The sequence below is a fragment of the Hevea brasiliensis genome, chromosome 3 (genome assembly GCF_030052815.1).
Source record: "Hevea brasiliensis isolate MT/VB/25A 57/8 chromosome 3, ASM3005281v1, whole genome shotgun sequence".
NCBI classification, from domain to species: Eukaryota; Viridiplantae; Streptophyta; class Magnoliopsida; order Malpighiales; family Euphorbiaceae; genus Hevea; species Hevea brasiliensis.
Window position 1 is genome coordinate 104,089,079 of NC_079495.1, and position 20,406 is coordinate 104,109,484.

The 20,406-nt window shown below is 27.0% G+C and overlaps 2 protein-coding genes and 1 pseudogene across 2 annotated transcripts; 1 reads left to right on the forward strand and 2 right to left on the reverse strand.

Moving 5' to 3' along the window:
* Positions 1 to 1,952: 1,952 nt before the first annotated feature.
* LOC110648664 (aspartic proteinase CDR1-like) lies at positions 1,953 to 3,266 on the reverse strand. The gene has a single exon (XM_021802979.2). The coding sequence runs from the start codon at positions 3,264 to 3,266 to the stop codon at positions 1,953 to 1,955; it is 1,314 nt and encodes a 437-aa protein (XP_021658671.2).
* Positions 3,267 to 8,787: 5,521 nt separating this feature from the next.
* Positions 8,788 to 13,206, reverse strand: LOC110648667 (AUGMIN subunit 7-like; annotated as a pseudogene).
* Positions 13,207 to 14,039: 833 nt separating this feature from the next.
* LOC110648665 (protein PHLOEM PROTEIN 2-LIKE A1) lies at positions 14,040 to 15,178 on the forward strand. Its single transcript, XM_021802981.2, has 4 exons — positions 14,040 to 14,062; positions 14,140 to 14,267; positions 14,401 to 14,513; positions 14,639 to 15,178. The coding sequence occupies exons 2-4, from the start codon at positions 14,205 to 14,207 to the stop codon at positions 15,015 to 15,017; spliced, it is 555 nt and encodes a 184-aa protein (XP_021658673.1). The 5' UTR covers positions 14,040 to 14,062; positions 14,140 to 14,204; the 3' UTR covers positions 15,018 to 15,178.
* The last annotated feature ends 5,228 nt before the right edge of the window (positions 15,179 to 20,406 follow it).

Sequence of the window (20,406 nt, forward strand, 5' to 3'; positions counted from 1 at the left end):
ATCACCCCCTTGTCCCTATTACAACCCTTGAAAGTCCTTTTGATCTTTTGATGGTGTTTTGCTACATTAGTGGAGATTGGAATAGGAGAATTGCCTATGGGATTGTGATATCATTAATCCATTCATTTACTTCCATTATTATTTGAGACACTTTAGTTTATGGATTTCCCTATAGTCTATTTAGGCATGATTATTCTTTGTGATTGATTGGTTTGATCTTGATGATATGGATAATTGACCCAAGGCTAAGCGGTGATAACTTTGGTAAGGATTGAATTCTTTGCATCTTGAAAGTGGGTATATGGTTTGTTGGTGGCTAAAGGTAAACTTGAGAGTTTGGATAAGTAATTTTCATAAATTTAAGGTAAGGTACCCCAAATTGTATTAATTATTTTTAATTTGCTTGAGGACAAGCAAATGTTTGAGTTTGGGGGAATTTGTTATACTCATTTCATATAGGCATTTTAGGGTAGTTTTGCATCTATTTTGCCCTTATATTTTAGTATATTTTATGTTTTTAGCTTTATTTTAGCTTCTTTGTTAAATTTAAATACTTTATATTTGATTTTTGTAATTTTATTGTTTTTGATAGGATCTTGTGGAAAATCAAAGATCAATGAGTGCATTAGGAAATGATTTGAAGAAATTTGAAATTCTTTAAGCATAGAGGAAAGTTGAAGAAATCAAATTTTGAAAGAGCAAGTATGTAAGTGTAGTAAGTGTAGTTTTCTCTTCCGCGACACCAATAGATCATAAGCCCCTCTAGCAGGTATGTAAGTGTAGTTTCCGAATCAATGATGATGTTTAAATTCTAATCTATGACCTTCTAAACTGATTGTTTCCAACGCCAGCAAATAATATCTGAGTTCCCTGAAAATAATGGTGTAGAAGCCAAGCCACTCCAGGACTTGGAACCATAATTTTGCTTCCAAAATTCATTTTGCTTGAATGCTTAGAAAAGTATGGAACTAGGCAGTAAGAAAATTTGCCATGAATGCAGCGATACATTCTGGAAATTGGGGTAACTGCCCCATGTCGAAGGCCAACTACAAAGGCATTGTCAAAGTTGCTTTTGTTAGTGGTTCTGCCACCAATAATGATTCTGAGATGCTCAAGAGCCGCTAGCCATGGATTCGAAAAACGTTCGCCGAGATTCTCCTCTCATGGTCAGATATCAGCCGTTAAGTTTAGGCCGTTCAATTTAGCATCTTCTCCATTTAATATCCGATCGTCAAGATACTTTGCTCATTCTATATTATTTGTGCAGTTTCGTGATCATTAACTGGTAATGTGGCCAGATGAATGCTAAGTGCAGCGAAAACGGCGAAGGACGCTGACCGTGGTCTTCTCCCTCTTTCCTTGCGAAAACCCCCTGTTCACCATGTTAATGGGTCTCCATATATAGATGACATAATTTCCCTTGTTCATGGATCTGAATAGATGACATCAAAATAATAGAAACTGTGGTATATATAATATGATTAAAATTGGTCAACATAAACAAGATGTATCTTGAATTTGTAACGAACAACCTTATGCATATTCAATTATTGATTATAGCATGAGTAGGGATCCGAATGCATTGTGGATTTCCATGGAGGTGGATTAGGATTTTGTCACAATAGTTACCATATCTTTATTTCAAGTTCCTTTTAATTAAGATCATATTATTCCATGTCATGATTTATATCTATTATCTTTTTGATATGATTTTATACTTTCTTATAATTAATAAAAATTTTAAAAAATAAAAATATAAGAAACTAATTTTAGATTATTTTTATTAAATATAAATCTTATACATGTGTATCAAATTCCCTGAAAAAGATACTTGTTCAGATTTTATAGTAAACAAAAATTCACCATTCTGTTTTTTATTTCAATTCTGAAACTGATTCTGATTTCAAAGTGCGAACCAAACTTGCCCTAAATTACTCCAAACTTGCCCTAAATTACTCCTTGGAGCAGTCACTTGGCTTGAAGGACACGGTATTCCCTTCAAGGTCATATCCTACCAAGAAGTTCATCTGTGCCAAGTTCCCAAATATTGCACCGTCACTAATAGGTGCAAAAGAAAAACAAGTAACATCTTCAGAAACTTGAACAAATGTGTTTATAGATCGCAGCTTCACATTTGCACCTTTGAAATGGGCTGTCAGTATAGGAATATTTAGATTAGATTGAACTCTATAACAGAGACTGAGAGTGTTGGTGGGGTCATTGACGCGTTGTCCACGGATTACACTTTCTACTGCTGAAGCCAAATCTGAGAAGAAGTCTTCTGGGACTAACGTCAATGTGGTTCCAGAATCAATAATAATGTTTCCCTTAGTGGTTCCAAAGGTAGAACCAGAAAATTTTATTCTTTTGTTTCCAACACTTATAGCCTCCAGTGTCAGAAAGTAGAAGGTGTCAGGGCTTTTGCGGGTTAATGGGGTGGATTGGACTCCCGCTCCTGAAACCACCCCATTGCTTCCAAAATTCAACTTGCTCGAGTTTCCTGTTGTGGAGAAGAATGGCACCAAACAGTAGGAAAATTTGCCGCCAATGGTAGAACCCAGTTGAGAAATAAGGGAAATGGAGCCCCCTCCAAGGCCAACAATGCCTGTGCCTTGGGGACCAAAGGTTCCTTGATTGTTTTGTCCACAACCAAATACAGAATTAGGGAGAGACACAGGACGGCCACTTGTAGAACCCAAGGTGATGGTATCAGCAGCAATATTTCCATGAGTGAAGGAACGGTCTCCATAAGAATATGAATAATGGCAAATCCCATCACTATCGCATTCTTCGCTTCCACTCACTCTTTTACATTGTCTTGAAGAGCAGGAAAAGTCTCTATAAGTTGAGGAAGAATTTGGATTAAAAAGAGGAGCATCTTGTTGATAACATGTTTCACTGCAGGGCTCGCATTGTGTCCATATAAGGTCACTGCCTGTGTCAGCAATGGCTAGAATATCAAAAGGGGGTGTGCCAAGTGAAATTCTCATGAGATACTCCCCCCGGATTGAGAATATCTCAGACTGTACAGTTTTGCGCGATACATGACTTTCGGGATTAAAATGATGGACACGGCTTATCGATCGACGAAGAGCATTAGCCAAGCGTTGAGTGGGAGTTTCTTCCGGGTTGTAGAAGGGAGAGTTTGGTGAATCTCTACTAATTAGTTCAACACTAAAGCCCTGGCTACGTTTGGAGGCAGCATCCGTGGAGACTAAACAAGAGAGACAAAGTGTAATAATGGCTAAAGCTATAGAGGCTGCCATGACGAAAGAATATATGGTTCTGTAGATTTAGATTGGAGATGATGAAAATGATTAAAATTGTTGAGATATATATATAGGTGGAGGTCACTTTATTGAAGTTCATGTCAAGAGACATTTTCGTAACTGTGGGGTCAAAAAAATATTAGCTATAACTCTTGAAATGTTCATTTTCAATTTTAAGAAATTACAATATTTTCCTTTTATGAGTAGATTTTTTTTTTAATTATTTTCCTTTAACTATGGTGTCAAAAAAATATTTGCTATATATAAATCTTTTCGAATTAACGTTCACATATATAAACTAAGAATTCTGACCTTTTTTTTTAATTTTTACTTATTAATTTGCTTTGTTATAAGGATTCTCATCTATTTTTTCTTTTGAAAAAAAAAATCTTCTGTTAATTTTTATTGAAAATTTGACTTTTTGAGCAATAAAGGCTATTTTATACACTTTTTATAATTAATTATAACGTAATTCATGAAAAATTATTACAATTAACGATCAAAACAAAATCATTAAATAATTTTTTTTCCATTTTTTAGAGGTTGACATTATCTGAATGTCAGATTTTTTTAAAAAGAAAATAAAATAAAATTGGGGGATGGGTATTTTTATAGGTGAAATTATTAGTTGCCTTGTTTAGATTTAGCTTGAATTTCGAATTTTTTATGTGAATGGTGGTAGGTTGCTCTCCGCCAGCTTCTTTCTTCTAAAATTGCGTGTCCTTTCCCTTTTTATTCTTTTCACAAGGATTAATTTCCCCTTTAATTTGATTATTAGGTGGCATGGATAATCAAAAAATAATTAGTTATTATTTAATAATTATCTGTCTCTTTATTTTGTTAAATATTTTTGGTTTGTAATTTTTCATTCATAATACTATCTAATGAATAAATTTTAATAGTCATTCTTAAATTTTATTAATATAAATAAGTTGACTTTAAATTTAAAAATATAACATAAAATTAAATTTTTGAAATTTTATAATTTTGTATAATAAAATCTTTCTGACTTTTAATAATTGATTTATAAGTAACACGCTAATATGGATAATTCAAAATTATGATAACATGGACAATTACTGTTATTGTTTGAAGATAGAGTCCTTCTTATCAGCTTTATATATCTATTATTTTATTATCTCATATGATTGAGATTTTTTCTATGATTCACCTGTGAAGAAAATAAAGCTGTTTTTGCACTATCATGTTAAGAAGAGAATTATTTATGTCACTATTATTTAAGATTGTATAAACTAACTATTTATTATTGGAAGAATATTATTGTGCAAAATTTCAAAGTTAGGGATCTTATGTTATATTTTTATATTCATGACGATTCTATTTCAATCTTTAAAATTCAGGGACAATCCTTAAATATCCACATAATATTTATATGGCTAAAGATTAATAAATTAAAACTAGTCTAACTTATCAAACACTTTGGTAAATTGAGGTCTGAGTTTCACTCTATCAATTCTCATACTAAAAAAAATAACGAATTTAATTTTTGAATTCATGAATATTGATTGAAATTTCTCATGTTAATTATCTGTAATCCATGTGAACCTATTAGATTGTGCCAGTTCAACTATAAAAAATGATGGTATTTATAAAATTTTACTTAAATTTCCATAGCATGAATCCTGAAAAAGTTAATCCAGTATTAATAAGAGAATCCCTAAGATCAGTGTAATTGATAACAATAGAAAATTAGAAACAAAACGAGCTGTAGGCAGATTTACTCATCAAATTCCCATTTAAATATATAGGATCTACAGTAAAAAAGAAAAACTTGTCGTTGCTAGTTATCAAGAACATCTAAAAAATATTCAGGTATAAATATGATTTTCAAATTAAATTCAATTGGGATTCTTTTTAACAGTAATTCTATTAAGAATTTTTAGGATATTGTTAACAGGAGTATGATGTTATTAAAAAAATAATAAATAATGAGTTTTTTTTTTTATTATTGAATAAATTTTAGGTGAGGGGAGAGTTGCCTCCAAAATTAGCGTTATTGATTTAAAACTCCAAATCATACTTGTGATATGATATGGTTTGCGGAGGTAATGAATTTGTATTTTTTTTTATAAAATGGAATTTTTATTAATATTATAAAATTAAGAAAAACTTAGTATGGATATATCAGTAATTGACTCAAGTTGACATACGAAAAATTTTTGTCTAAATTTAATTTATTATAGATTCAATACACAAGTATATAGAACACATTTATGCTCCTTCGAAAATACACACTAAAATAAGAGATAAAAATTTATTGGCAGCATATTCGATCAAATCAATGATTTTCTCACCTACTACAGATCCCATACTACCCCTCATAAACTAAAAATTCAAAACCCCAATTACTATGAGAATACTGTTCAGTTAGCATGTGCCTATTTGAACAGTCTCAGTCAATCATGTCTTTCTTTGAAGGATCTTTATAAAGTTCCTCTTATGAATGAAATTCAATGGGGAGATACACCGGGTTTAAGCAAGAACACGGCATGGTAAGTGAAAAACTCGAAAAAACAAAATAAGAGTTCCATAAAAAAGAGACCATCGGAACTGAACAAAGACAACAAAATGATGCAATCCAGAACAAAACAGAATACCAACAATGAAACACATGAAACAAGAATTACGCAAATACATTCTAAACAAGATTCCAACTAAGCTGCCGGTGTGCATGGTCCCAAGGAAGGATTGCCACAAATTCTTCCAGCCGATTGTGTAGATGGTATCAAAATAACAGGAACTGAGTATGAATAATCCAGAATAGGATTAAAGTTGGTGAACATAAAAAATATGTATTTTGGTTTTGTTACTAACGATCTCACTGAATAGCTAAAAATTAGATGAACAAGGAACCCTAGTTTACTGCATTAAAAATGATTTTGGGCTCCATCTTTTTGTAAGTTAAAAATACCTGTTTACATGGATTCGGTGGCTAGCTTCAACAATTGTTCTTCGAAAAAAGCAGTTGAGCAAAGGAGCTTTATTGGACCTTCAATCTTGGTATCGAGATCATCATGTTCCCATTGCAAGATCAGCTCCTGGAATGATCGGATCGAAAGATACTGGAGAGGAACTTCGTAGCGTTTAGATTCTTCGCCCACATAGACTGCTACGCATCCTCTCCGAGCCAGTCGAGGTTTTGGATTACTATTTTTCTGTTCGGTTGGTGCAAGACAATTGTACGAGCTTTTAGAGTCTATTTGGCTTGAGTACTTCTTCTTGAGGAGTGAACGGAATTTCTCTGTGATGTTTCTTGTTGAGTACATGATTTTTTTTGTGAAATTTTCTGAGATAGAATTGGAGAAGGAGAGAATTATATATATATTTAAAAAAAAAAAAAAAAAAACTTAATTATATTAGGAATCAGAATGCCTAGTGGATTTAATTTCCATGGAGGTGGATTCTCACAATAACTAAAACAATTATTTCAAGTTCTTTTAAGAACGACCATTTTATCCATGCCATAATTTATCTATATTATCTTTTTATTATATGTTAATTAATTAATACAAAGTTAATTTTAAAATATTTTCATTTATTTATTTATTATCATGTTTTTCAGTTAAGTATAAAATTGAAATTATAATGAAATATATATATATATATATATTAGGCAAAGGATTGGGATAGACTTGAATTTGGAGATCTGCCAGTGAGTGATTTATTTCCATTTTCTACATAGTTTTAAGGGTATAATCTCCATATTAATATATTGAATTTAAATTATTACTTTTAAAGTATTATCAATATTTGATTGATAAGGAATGAACTCATATTATTATTATTAACAGAATTATTCTCGTTAAATATTCCAATTATGTATGGAAGTAGCATAATTTTGCATACTATGGATTTCTTTACCAAATAATATAACACATATACCACAAGAGAGTGAGCTGTGCAAATGCCAAATATTGCTAGGAATTGATGAAAAAGGCTTCTTTCTTTAGTAAGAGAGATACTCCGCATATGTAATAGAGAAAGAATGATTTTTTTTTTTTTTCTCAAAATAGAGAAAGAATGATTAACACACAGAGAGAAGCCTTTAATGGAAGAACGTGAAAGATTAGGAATTTGAATTTTAATTAATTAAAAAATTAATTAATTAACTACATTTGGATGAAAGAATTTAAAATGTGAGATTTGAATTTTATAAAAGTATATATTTTATCTAATTAATTAGAGTCATATATATTAGGCTTAATAATGCAGAGAACATCTTATAAAATTTTAAATTTTAAATAATTTATAAAAAAAGTTGTTAGCAAATAAAATGGTTATATTTGATATGTATAAGTTATTAATAATTTATACTAAAATTAACTCCAAATCCCTTATCTCAACTTTTGATATCCAAACATAGCATTAAAAAAAATTGAGCGTTTTCTGTTAGATAATTAATTTATCTTAAAATTAATTAAGGAGTATAAATCACACTGAATTGTCTTGCAGTTTCTAGGAAAGATTCCAAATGTGTCCGCAGTTGAGATTCCACCTCTGCATATTCCTCATCTGGATTGTAAGCATGCTGGAGAAAAGAATGAAAAATGAACAAAGTTAACGAAAAGATTAGAAGAGGGGGGGAGGAGGGCAGAATTACATAACATGATATTGGGGTATAATAAGATATAGCTATGGTACAAAAAAGGAATTGGAACTGTCATCCAACAGAAGAATCTTGATATTCAGCAAAAAAATTTGCTTTTTTGAATGAGTTGTGAACTTTAGACCTTGTTTGATTCAATTTTAGAATAAAATTCATTTCGTTTGCAAATGAATTCTATAATAAAATTTATTTATAAATGAATTCTTTTTGTTTGATATATTTTGTATTAAATATTAAATTCATTTTAAATAAATGAATTTTATGCTTGAAAAAAATAAAAATAATATAAAATAATATAAAATAAGAGGATAATTTTATCACTTTCAAATTTAAAATTTATTTGTAAAATCTATCAATTTTGATGAAATTTGATTTAATTATAATAAATTCTATAGAATTGATTATTAAGAATTTAAAATAAATTTTTATTTAAGCCGATCATTCAAATTTTAGATTTACAAATTAATTTTATAAATTTTTGTGAAATTCATTTATACTAAACAGTACCTTAATTTCAGTTCTCTACGGAGGAAAAATAAGGGTAAAAGGTGGAATAGCACAAATTTTTAAATCATGATCCAAACGCTCAGCAACTGATATAAACCTTTGAAGCCATATCATCAACTTTCTGCTGAAGATTCAAGAGTATCTTTGACTGCTCTGAAAGTTTTGTTTCCAGCTCAGACACATGATCAGGCCTGCAAATCTACTTTGATGAAAGGAACAGAATGTTACCAAATCACATGGCATGAAAAAGTAATATTTGTATGATAGACATTTGACATCATGCTGTCTGCAACAGTAATCTTCTCCAAATTGATTGAAAGAAATTTATGTTTTTTTGAGGACTAAAATGAAGTTCGAGCAACATAAATGGCCACAATTCACAGGTACTTATGGACAGTCCTCAAATTAGAAAATTCAAAAGCTTGTCAACATTATCCCGGAAGAAGCAACCTTAAATAGATAAATCATTACAGGAGGATGATACATATGCTTTATATTGTTTACAATAAAGGGTGAACATGAAAAAGGGGGAGCGTAGCAAAGTATAATCTTACAATGGATATATAGATTGAATCTGCATATCTGCAAGGAACAACTTGCATTCCTCAGAGAAAATTAATGCCTGTTTCTCTCAATTGAATCAAATACTTGTATGTCTTTTGCCACCTGCTCATCAATGCTGTCAAAGGATGCAGACCAAATTTTAGAGAAAATAATGACATCAGACAAGAGCAGCAACAGGTTGAAATGGTTAAGACAAGTAAGGAGATGATCAACTATATAAATGAATTAAATCGTCCACTGCCTGCATACTCAACCTCCATTCTGGATTATCAGCATAGATGCTTGCCTCCACAAGTTCTACTATAAAGCGAAGCATTTCAGTTCAATCCTCATAGTTTCCTCGCCCCTGGACCACAAAGGCATCACACACACATCAAGTCATCTAAAAGGTAGTACAAATTTAACTTGCTCATATAACCTGTCAACTCAAGTGTCAACATTTTTGCATTCATAAAAAAAGAGCTGCAATACTTCCATTTAGACGACTACATTAGAATCTATTAGTCAAATTTAGAATCATAAAAAACTGATAATAAGCAAGTGTTTTGCTTTTACAAACCTAAAGAAAAATGAAGTTGCAAGTTACTCTACTGATGCTTTTGGAACAAAAATATTAGAAGTCAGATGTATTTCTGGTGTATCTAACTTGGTGAAAAGTAAACTAGAAGTAGTCATACATTAAAAGATATAAATAGCAAGGCACTTAATGATTAACAACTTGCTATTCATGCAATATTAAACAACTTACTTGGATAGCTTCTGTGTCTATAGCTGGAGTGACCAAGAAACTTAGCAATCTCTGCCAAATCTGCAATGAAGCAGTTAATTATGTCAAATTCCAATACTATTAATATAATTACAAATTTTTACTCAGGTATATTAAAAGTCTAAAACTCATCCAGAAGGTATTGGCAGTCTGTTCCCAAAAATAAAAAGCATTTTCATAGATGTATAGATAAAAAAAAAATAATATGTAGATATATATAAAGATCTTGGAAGTTAAGAGTGAACTTTGACACCCAGGTCTTAGGTGGTAGAACACATCCCATTTCCCTTAAATGATAGAATACACATTGTACATACTCCCACAGAAGCTCCTGAAGAACAAGTGTTTCTCCAACCAAACAACAGTGATGATGACATGACATCAAAGATAAAAGAGAAGGATCGTGGCCAATATAATTATCACCAAGAACTATTGACAGTTCTTAATCCATCAATCCATCCAACTATCCACATCCCCGCCCCTAAAAAATATGAGGAAAGTAAATTACCACCTAAGACTTCCAATGTTGAATAAAAATGAACTCAAAAATACATTTGCTTCGTCTTCTCTACAGTTTTGAACGCAAGTAAATAGATGCTTAATATACAATTGAAAAGAAAAGTATCATTTTAGTTAAATGTTAAACAGATGAAAGTAGGAAATGTTGTGGAGCTGAGAAGAAAACACTTACATTGAATCCGAGCAGTCTCTTCATCACGATCCATAGCATCTCCTTGTAAATTTTGCTGTCAGAAGGGTGATTTATCCCCTAATAGCCTTCAATTCACATTAACAAAAATTTTCAACTTGCACTCAGCCAACAATCATGTGCTGGGAGAGAGAGAAAAGCACGAGTTAAATGCTGAATTTTATTATATGTTCTTCCTCTCAGCCCTTCAATTTGTTTTCCCCCAATATTTTCTCACAAGTTTTCTCAGCAACAAATAAAACCATCCAATTAGAAACCGTAAGAATAGGAACAAAATGGAGGAAAAAGAAAATGAAATGGAGAAAGCACTCAGGGGACTTTGACACGCCATTAATAAAGGAATGAAAAGAGTGCCAATTTATACCCAATTAGTGAACAACTCAAACACAATTTTACATCAAATGACAACGAAACTGCAATCTTAACTCTCACTTTATCGGGATTTTTATAAAAAAGGTGTAATAAAAAAATTATATTAAAAAAAAGTGAATTTAAGTGTAATTATTAAAAAAATATAAATTATATTGAGTTAGACAGATGTCTTATAATAATATCTATATCAAAAATTTTAATGAAAAGTTGGACTGTATTTAAAATAACGTTCAACTTTCTTTTAAATAATAAATAATTAATTAAAAAAATTAAAAGTTGAACACTACTATATATATATATATATATATTTATTTATTTGTATAGCACTCAATTTTTTTTTTAAATTTTAATTATTTTATTTTATATTTTAAATAAAATATAAATATTATTTTAATAAATAAAATCATAATATTTAATATTATATATTATAATATTTTATTATAAATATTTTTTTGTAATTTAAAATTAAATTAAAATTTAATAAAATTAAAAATTAAAATTAAAAAAATAAATAATTAAAAAAATTTGAAAAAAATTAGACACTACTTTTCTTTAAATTTTTAATTATTTTATTTTATAATATTTAATATTATATATTATAATATTTTTATTATAAATATTATTTTTTAATTTAAAATTAAATTAAAATTTAATAAAATAAAAAATTAAAATTAAAAAAATACATAATTAAAAAAATTTAAGAAAAATTTAACGCTACTTTTTCTTTAAATTTTTTATTATTTTATTTTATATTTTAAATAAATTAAAAATATTATTTTAATAAATAATATTATAATATTTAATATTATATATTATAATATTTTTATTATAAATATTATCTTTTAATTTTTAATTTTATTAAATTTTAATAAAATAAAATATTAAAATTAAAAAAATAAATAATTAAAAATATTTAAGAAAAATTAAACGCTAAGTAGAGTTCAATTTTTTTTAATTATTTTATTTTATATTTTAAATAAATTAAAAATATTATTTTAATAAATAAAATTATAATAATTAATATTAAATAATTAATTTTTTTATTTTATTATAAAATAAAAAAAAATTATAATAACAATATTATAAATAATTAATTTTTTATTTTATTAAAAATTTTTTATTTTATAAAAAAATAAAAATATTATAATAAAAATATTATTATTATTATTAATCATTTTTTTCCTTACACATATTATCACCTCCTAAATAAGTGTAAATTCTTTATCATCTTTTTTGAAAATTCAAATTTCACAAAATTTAATTGATTTTTTTTGTCAATTTTTATATTTGTAAATATAATAAGTGAAAGAAATTTAAAACTTTTTACCTTAAAAAAATTATTTTAAAAGAAATTGTATAATTTTGTGAAAATTTAATTTAATTCTTTTCTTCCATATATATGATTTTTTCTAAAAGATAGCTTGTTTAAATTTACCCTGAATTTCCAAATTTTTTTATGTAAATGTTACTAATTCTACTTAAGCCAGATTTTTCTTCTAAAATTGCATGTTCTTTCCCTTTTTATTTTCTTTTAATAAGGATTAATTTGATAATTAGGTAAGTTACATGGACAATGAAAAATGATTAGTTGTTTATTTAATGATTAAATTTTTGTGACTATTTTTTGCCTGTAATCTTACATTCACAATACTTTTCATATTTGGCCAAAATTAACGAATTTGGTTTTATGAATTCATGAATATCGATTGAAATTTCTAATATTAAATATCTGTAATCCATGTGAACCTATTAGATTATACCACTTTAACTGTAAAAATTGATGGTATTTATAATTTAAAATTTATTAAATTTTAGATACTAAATTACTTAAATTTAAAAATATATAAATTAAATTATCAAATCTCAAAGATTAAATTATAATTTATCCTAAAATAATTATCCAATGATTTCTTCTTAACATTTTTTTTTCAAAGATTTTTTCTTAACTCAGATAAATTGTTAGATAAATTCAATGTATCTGATAAAAAGATAATTTTAAAAATAATCAAATATATAATAATCAATTAAATTATAGTTTAAATTCAATGTATCTAATAATGTAATAAAAAATAATTTTTGATATATAATTATGTTGACCTTGGAGTTTTTCATTAAAATTGTTTAAGTTAATTTAATTCAACTCCCCCTTATTCATAATGATGTAGGACTCCACCAACTACTCCTAATCGATATTTCAAACTTTCATCATCCATTCATTTTCTCTTGGATTGTGTATTAATTACGAAACTATAAGCATTGAAATTATAAACAGCACCATCTCAACACTCTTGACAACTTCACCTGCGAAAGAAAGTTCAAAGAAAATCATACCATTACCATACACCACCTTTATTGCCAATTTCCTAGAATTACTCGCCCTACTTGTCCTCATCCCTCTGTTTGGAAATGTAAAATTTTATAAGAATTAGTTCAATTGATTTTTTTTTTAATTCTCATATTTATAATAGAAGAATTCAATTTGTTTTAATTAAAAAAAAATATTTTCTAGAAAAATAGAAATTAATCATGATTTTATAAAAATTTAATTTTTTTTTCACAAATAATTTATTCTAAAGAAAACCTATATACACTATGCATATGTAGAATTATAAAAACTCATCTCCAAATGTGTTGGAGTGCTTCCACGGGAGTGTGATACACCACCCTCATTCACATGCAATCTCCTAGAATTACTTGTTTTATTTGCTATTAATACCTTGTTTGGATGGGTAGAAAGAAGAAGGAAGGAAAATAACTAGAGTATAAATTTGGAACGACACTTTTCCCTATTTGGATAAAAGAGAAAAAATAAAAAATTGAAGAAAATAAATCTTATTTTTTTTAGTTATTTTCTCTTTAATTTAAAGATAAAATAAAAAATTAAAACAAAAAACTAACCTTGTAAACCTATAAAATTGCATACCTATCTTTTTGTTTTTATTGTATTTTTTATTTTCTATTATTTATTTTCTACTCATCTAAATATAAAAAAAGAAAATAAAAATTAAAAATTAAAAAAAATTATTTCCATTCTCTCTCACAATTTACCCAAACAGAACGTGATGACTATCGAATCTATCAAAAATTAAATTAATTAAAATTATCAATTATAAAATATTTTATGTAATAAGTGGTTAAGTACGCAACGCAACGCGGCTCATTCTTTCTTTCTCGATATGCACAGTAAGATGCAGTTGGGGACTTAGGGTGGAAAAGGTACCCCACGCGGTTCATTCTCTTTTTCCAGGGTATGTACACAGGACATCTTTATCTCTTTCAATATGTATAAGAGGACTCCATCGAATTGCTATACATGCTCATTTAGGAAAAAACACAGAGGACGATAGTCTGATTTCGCTTGAAGAACTCAAAAATAAAGAAAAATTAGCCATGAAACTCAAGAAGGCAACAGCAGAAGAGAAATCTCCAAAATTTCTTCAACATAAGAGAATGGTTTCTCTCTTTCTCTCTTGTAATTAGTTCTTTAAATATATCAACCAACCGTTTGCAAAAAAATATTGCTGATGAAACAGTAAATATGTTCATTACAAAAGATCTAACTGTTCCGTTTTCATTTTATTTGCAGAAGAAATGGGTTGACAAGTCTGATCATAATTGCTTCATGTTGTTTGCAAGATCACTCTACATCACTTGGGGTGGTCACGAGAACTGGGTTTGGAATTGTTTCAAGGAAACAGGGTGAGAGATTTTCATTCTTTTCTTTTTATTATCTTCTGGACTTCGAGATAGGCACTTGAATATCTATTAATTTTCTTCATATGATTACTGCTTTTTTTTTTCTTTTCCAATTTCATGATTTGCAGAGATGAAAATGTGGAAGTAGCAAAACTAAGCCATGTGTGTTGGCTGGATGTGAAAGGAAAATTTAGCATATCAGAACTCTCACCAGGAATTGCCTATGAGATTGTTTATGAAGTGAAGTTGACAAATGGGGCATCAGGATGGGAACTGCCTATCACCCTGAAACTGTCCCTTCCTAATGGAGAAGTCCGAGAACGCCAAGTTGTTATTCTTGAGAAGCCAAGAAAGAAATGGATAGAGCTCAACGTGGGCAACTTCTTAACAAAGCAAGGAGAGACGGGAGAAGTCTGCTTTGACATCATCGAACATGGAGGACACTGGAAGAAGGGACTTTTCATTAAAGGTGCCATTATTAGGCCAAAAATGATCACTACCCAATAATCAAAATTAATGCACAAATATGTACTTTGTTTATTTTGATCTTTGTTTGCTATAATCTTATTATTAATTTGTATGATGAATCTGGAGTTGGCTGTGCCATTTTCATGCTGTATTCCTTAAATATTGGGTAAAATAATTTATCTAAATTTAATTTGGAACAATATAGTTTCTCTGTTTAAATTTGTTTCAATTTTTCATTAGTGAAAAAGAAAATTATTTACAATTTTCATTCTCTCTTTAACAAATGAAAATATGATAATTCACAAAATAGATGTGAAATTGAAAATAACTCACAAAACTTTGACACCCAAAAGAAAATCAGAAAATTTACAGATTTTCTCATCAACCCAACAAATGAATTTTATAAATTTACTGATTTTCTTCCATTTCTATCCCACTTTCCTTTTTTTTTTTTCCATCATCCAAACAATAAATGCATGTTAGCTCTTGTGCACGAAGCTTGTGAGAAATGGGGATGGCAGTACGCGTCCACAAAGTCAGCGAGAGAGAAGAACGATGGCTGGGCCAACTGAGAAATTGCAGGCGAAGTGGGGAGGGAATATTGAGAAAAAATGTTAATATGTATTGTAAATTTTACTTTTTGATTAATTGTTTGCATAAATTTTTTATTTGATTCTTAGTAATTTATAATTTATTTATTATAATTTAATGTATTAAAATTATTTAATTATTAATAAATAAGAAAAAATATGTTTTATTGATATATTGCTCTTAATAATTTATTTATGAGGAATTTGGTGCGCTACCCGGACAGGATATCCTTTCGCTAGGCTAACGTTAGGGAGTCTCGGTTCGAGTCTCGCCCAGAAAAAATAAGCGCTAAGAGTGGGCCTGGCGAACCCAGAGTCTGCGCAAGTGGAGTCGTGGTGGGCTTGGGCCTTGGCCGTGCGCGGCCCATGGAGACTGAGAGCTTATGAGGAATTTGGTGTGCTACCCGGACAAGATATCCTTTTCGGGCTAAGGTTGAGTTTTGACGATTTATTTTTAAAAGAAATTATATTTAAATCATAAAATTAAGATAGTTAATATAGTAACGATAATAATGGTAATAATAATAAAAAATAATAAAAGGAAATTAAATTTAGTATAAAAATATAATAATAATTATTATGTAAAGCAAATTTTACTATAAAAAATTATCATGTGATAATACCATGAAAGATTATGCCACTAATATTTCTTGAAAACACGTGTACTTATATATTTATATAGAGAGATTGTTAGCTTTATGTTTTTAGGAAAAAAAATTATTTATATATAAAAAATATTTTTTAAAATTATTTTTTAAAAAGATATTTTTTATTAAAATATTTTTTATTATTTGATTATAATGTTAAACTAATACACTAAAAAAATTATCATCAACGGATTATTAGATCCATCGCTAAAACCTATTAGCAATGAGATTTCAACAATAATTATAATATGCTGCTTGTATCTAATTAAAAAAATTAACTTTCAACGATAAATTTTATTCCGTCATTGAATCCTCATTACTAATTAATATTTTTGTGATGAAATTTTAATATGTCGTTAAATTCATTTGATAATTTTTTTTAATGGTATATGACTTCTTTTTTAAAGAATAAGTCATTTTCTTTACAAATAATTAATATTTTTAATAAAAAGTTTTTTTATTAATTTATTTTTAAAAATTTTTAAATATAAAAAATAAAAAAATAATATTTTTTAAGAAAATATTTTTCACAAAACCAACAGACACTATGAAATAATTTCTAATTACTAGGAAATCCATTAATTTTAAATATTAATGGCTTTTTTCCTCATATAAATGTTGAAGTTTTAGTATATATATATAGAGAGAGATTCCGAAACCTAAAAAAGTATTGGCCCATGCCTTTGGACTAAATTGGAATTTCCTTCAAATACGAGCAATTAATAGTTTTAAAAAGTAAAATAATGAATAAATTATAATTTAGTTCATAAAATTTAACAAAAACTTATAATTTAAATGTTATATGTATATTAGCTGTAACTATTGAATGTTCATTTTCAATTTGAAGAAATTACAATTATTTCCTTTCATGGCTAAATTTTTTACTTCTTGTATCGTATGAGATGATATCATAAATCTTTTCAAATTAATATTTACATATAAACCAAGAATTCAAATTTACTAAGAATTTTTATTTTTTTAACTTATTTTTCTTTTTTTTTTCTGTGGAAATTACTTATTTTTCTTTGTTGTAAGGATTCCCATCTATTTTTGAGTTGAAAAAGAAAAATCTCATTTGTCATGTTAATTTTTGAATTGAAATTTTGACATTTTAAGTAAGAAAGGCTATTGATAATTTTTATTGATGATATAATTCATGCCAAATTTATTATTATTAATCATTTTTTTTCCTTACACATTATCACCTCCTAAATAAGTGTAAATTCTTTATCAGGTTTTTTGAAAATTAAAATTTCACAAAATTTAATTGATTTTTTTTTTGTCAATTTTTATATTTGTAAATATAATAAGTGAAAGAAATTTAAATTTTTTTACCTTAAAAAAATTATTTTAAAAGAAATTATATAATTGTGTGAAAATTTAATTTAATTCTTTTCTTGCATATGATTTTTTTCTAAAGATAGCTTGTTTAAATTTAGCCTGAATTTCCAATTTTTTTATGTGAATGTTACTAATTCTACTTAAGCCAGATTTTTCTTCTAAAATTGCATGTTTTTTCCCTTTTTATTTTTTTTAATAAGCATTAATTTCCCCCCTTAATTTGATAATTAGGTGAGTTATATGGACAATGAAAAATGAGTAGTTGTTTATTTAATGATTATCTGTGACTATTTTTTTGCTTGTAATCTTACATTCACAATACTTTTCATATTTGGCTAAAATTAACGAATTTGGTTTTATGGATTCATGAATATTGATTGAAATTTCTAATGTTAAATATCTGTAATCCATGTGAACCTATTAGATTATGCCACTTCAACTATAAAAATTGATGGTATTTATAATCCACTAAATTGCTTAAATTTAAAAATATAAAAATTAAATTATCAAATTTCAAAGATTAAATTATAGTTTACTCTAAAATAATTCTTCAATGGTTCTTCTTAATATTTTTTTTTCAAAGATTTTTTCTTTAACTCGGATAAATTGTTAGATAAATTCAGTATATCTGATAAAAAGATAATTTTAAAAATAGCGAAATATGTTAATTTTTTTAAATTTTAAAAATACAGTACAAAATCTAATAATGTAATAAAAAATGATTTTTGATATATAATTATGTTGACCTCGGAGTTTTTCATTAAAATTGTTTAAGTTAATTTAATTCGACTCCCCCTTATTCATAATGATGTAGGACTCCACCAACTCTCCTAATAGATATTTCAAACTTTCATCATCCATTCATTTTCTCTTGGACTTTAATCATGTTTTGCATTAATTACGAAACTATATGATTGTAAATTATTACAACGGCTCAGCTATTCAATATTATGTTTTCTAAAACTTACTTACTAAGGAAAAACTTTATAAGTCTCTAAAATCCTTCATAATCAACTATTCACCTTTTTCTCTCTTTTAAATAATAATAATAATAATAATAATAATAATAATAATAATATTATTATTATTATTATTATTATTATTATTATTATTATTTAAAACAATTATACATATATATGTATGATTTTATTGTAATTATTTATTATGATAAATTATGAGATAATTAATGATTACAACGATTTATCGAATAAAAAAAATCTTCCCAAAATAGGCTCAGCTGTTCGATATGATACTTTCTAAAACTTACTTACTAAGTAAAGACTTTATAAGTCTCTAGAATCCTTCATAATCACCTATTCGCCTTTTTCTCTCTATTAAATAATAATAATAATATTAATATTATTATTATTATTATTATTATTATTATTTAAAACAATTATATATATATATATATATGATTTTATTGTAATTATTTATTATAATAAATTATAACATGATTAATGATTAAAATTATTTCATCGAATAAAAAAAAATCTTCATAAAATAAGCTCGCTTTCTAAAACTTACTTACTAAGCAAAGACTTTACAAGTCTCTAGAACCCTTCATAATCATCTATTCATCTTTTTCTTTTTTTTAAATAATAATAATAATAATAATAGTAACATGTAAAAAAATTAAAATAATATTTAGGTCTCTGATCGATATACAGACATACTTCACATCTTTTTAATCTTAACGTTGAACGTAGGCCATAAAATATTTTGGCCACAAGAAATTATAGACTAAATTATAAAATTTATCAAATTTCAGATATTAAATTACTTAAATTTAAAAATATAAAAACTAAATTAATAAATCTCAAAGATTAAATTATAGTTTACCCTAAAATAATTCTCCAAATATTTCTTCTTAACATTTTTTTCGAAGAAATTATTAAATAAATTCAATATATCTGATAAAAATATCATTTTAAAAATAATTAAATATATTAAATTTTTTAAAATTTAGTAGAAAATCTAATAATGTAATAAAAAATGATTTTTGATATATAATTATATTGACCTTGGAATTTTTCATTAAAATTGTGTAAGTTAATTTAATTCGACTCCCCCTTATTCATAATGATGTAGGACTCCACCAACTACCAACTACTCCTAATAGATATTTCAAACTCTTTGACTTTAATCATGTTGTGTATTAATTACGAAACTATAAGATTGAAATTGTAAACAGCACCATGTCAACACTCTTGACAACTTTACCTGCGAAAGAAAGTTCAAAGAAAATCATACTATTACCATACACCACCTTTATTGCCAATATCCTAGAATTACTCGCCCTACTTGTCCTCATCCCTCTGTTTGGAAATGTAAAATTTTATAAGAATTAGTTCAATTGATTTTTTTTTTTTAATTTTCATATTTATAATAGAAGAATTCAATTTATTTTAATTAAAAAAATTCTTTTCTGAAAAAATAGAAATTAATCATGATTTTATAAAAATTTAATTTTTTTTCTCACAAATGATTTATTCAAAAGAAAACCTATATACACTATGCATATGTGGAATTATAAAAACTCATCTCCAAATGTGTTGGAGTGCTTCCACGGGAGTGTGATACACCACCCTCATTCACATGCAATTTCCTAGAATTACTTGTTTTATTTGCTGTTAATACCTTGTTTGGATGGGTAGAAAGAAGAAGGAAGGAAAACAACTAGAGTATAAATTTGGAACGACACTTTCCCCTATTTGGATAAAAGAGAAAAAATTAAAAATTAAAAAAAATAAATCTTATTTTTTTTTTAGTTATTTTCTCTTTAATTTAAAGAGAAAATAAAAAATAAAAACAAAAAACTAACCTTGTAAACCTATAAAATTGCATACC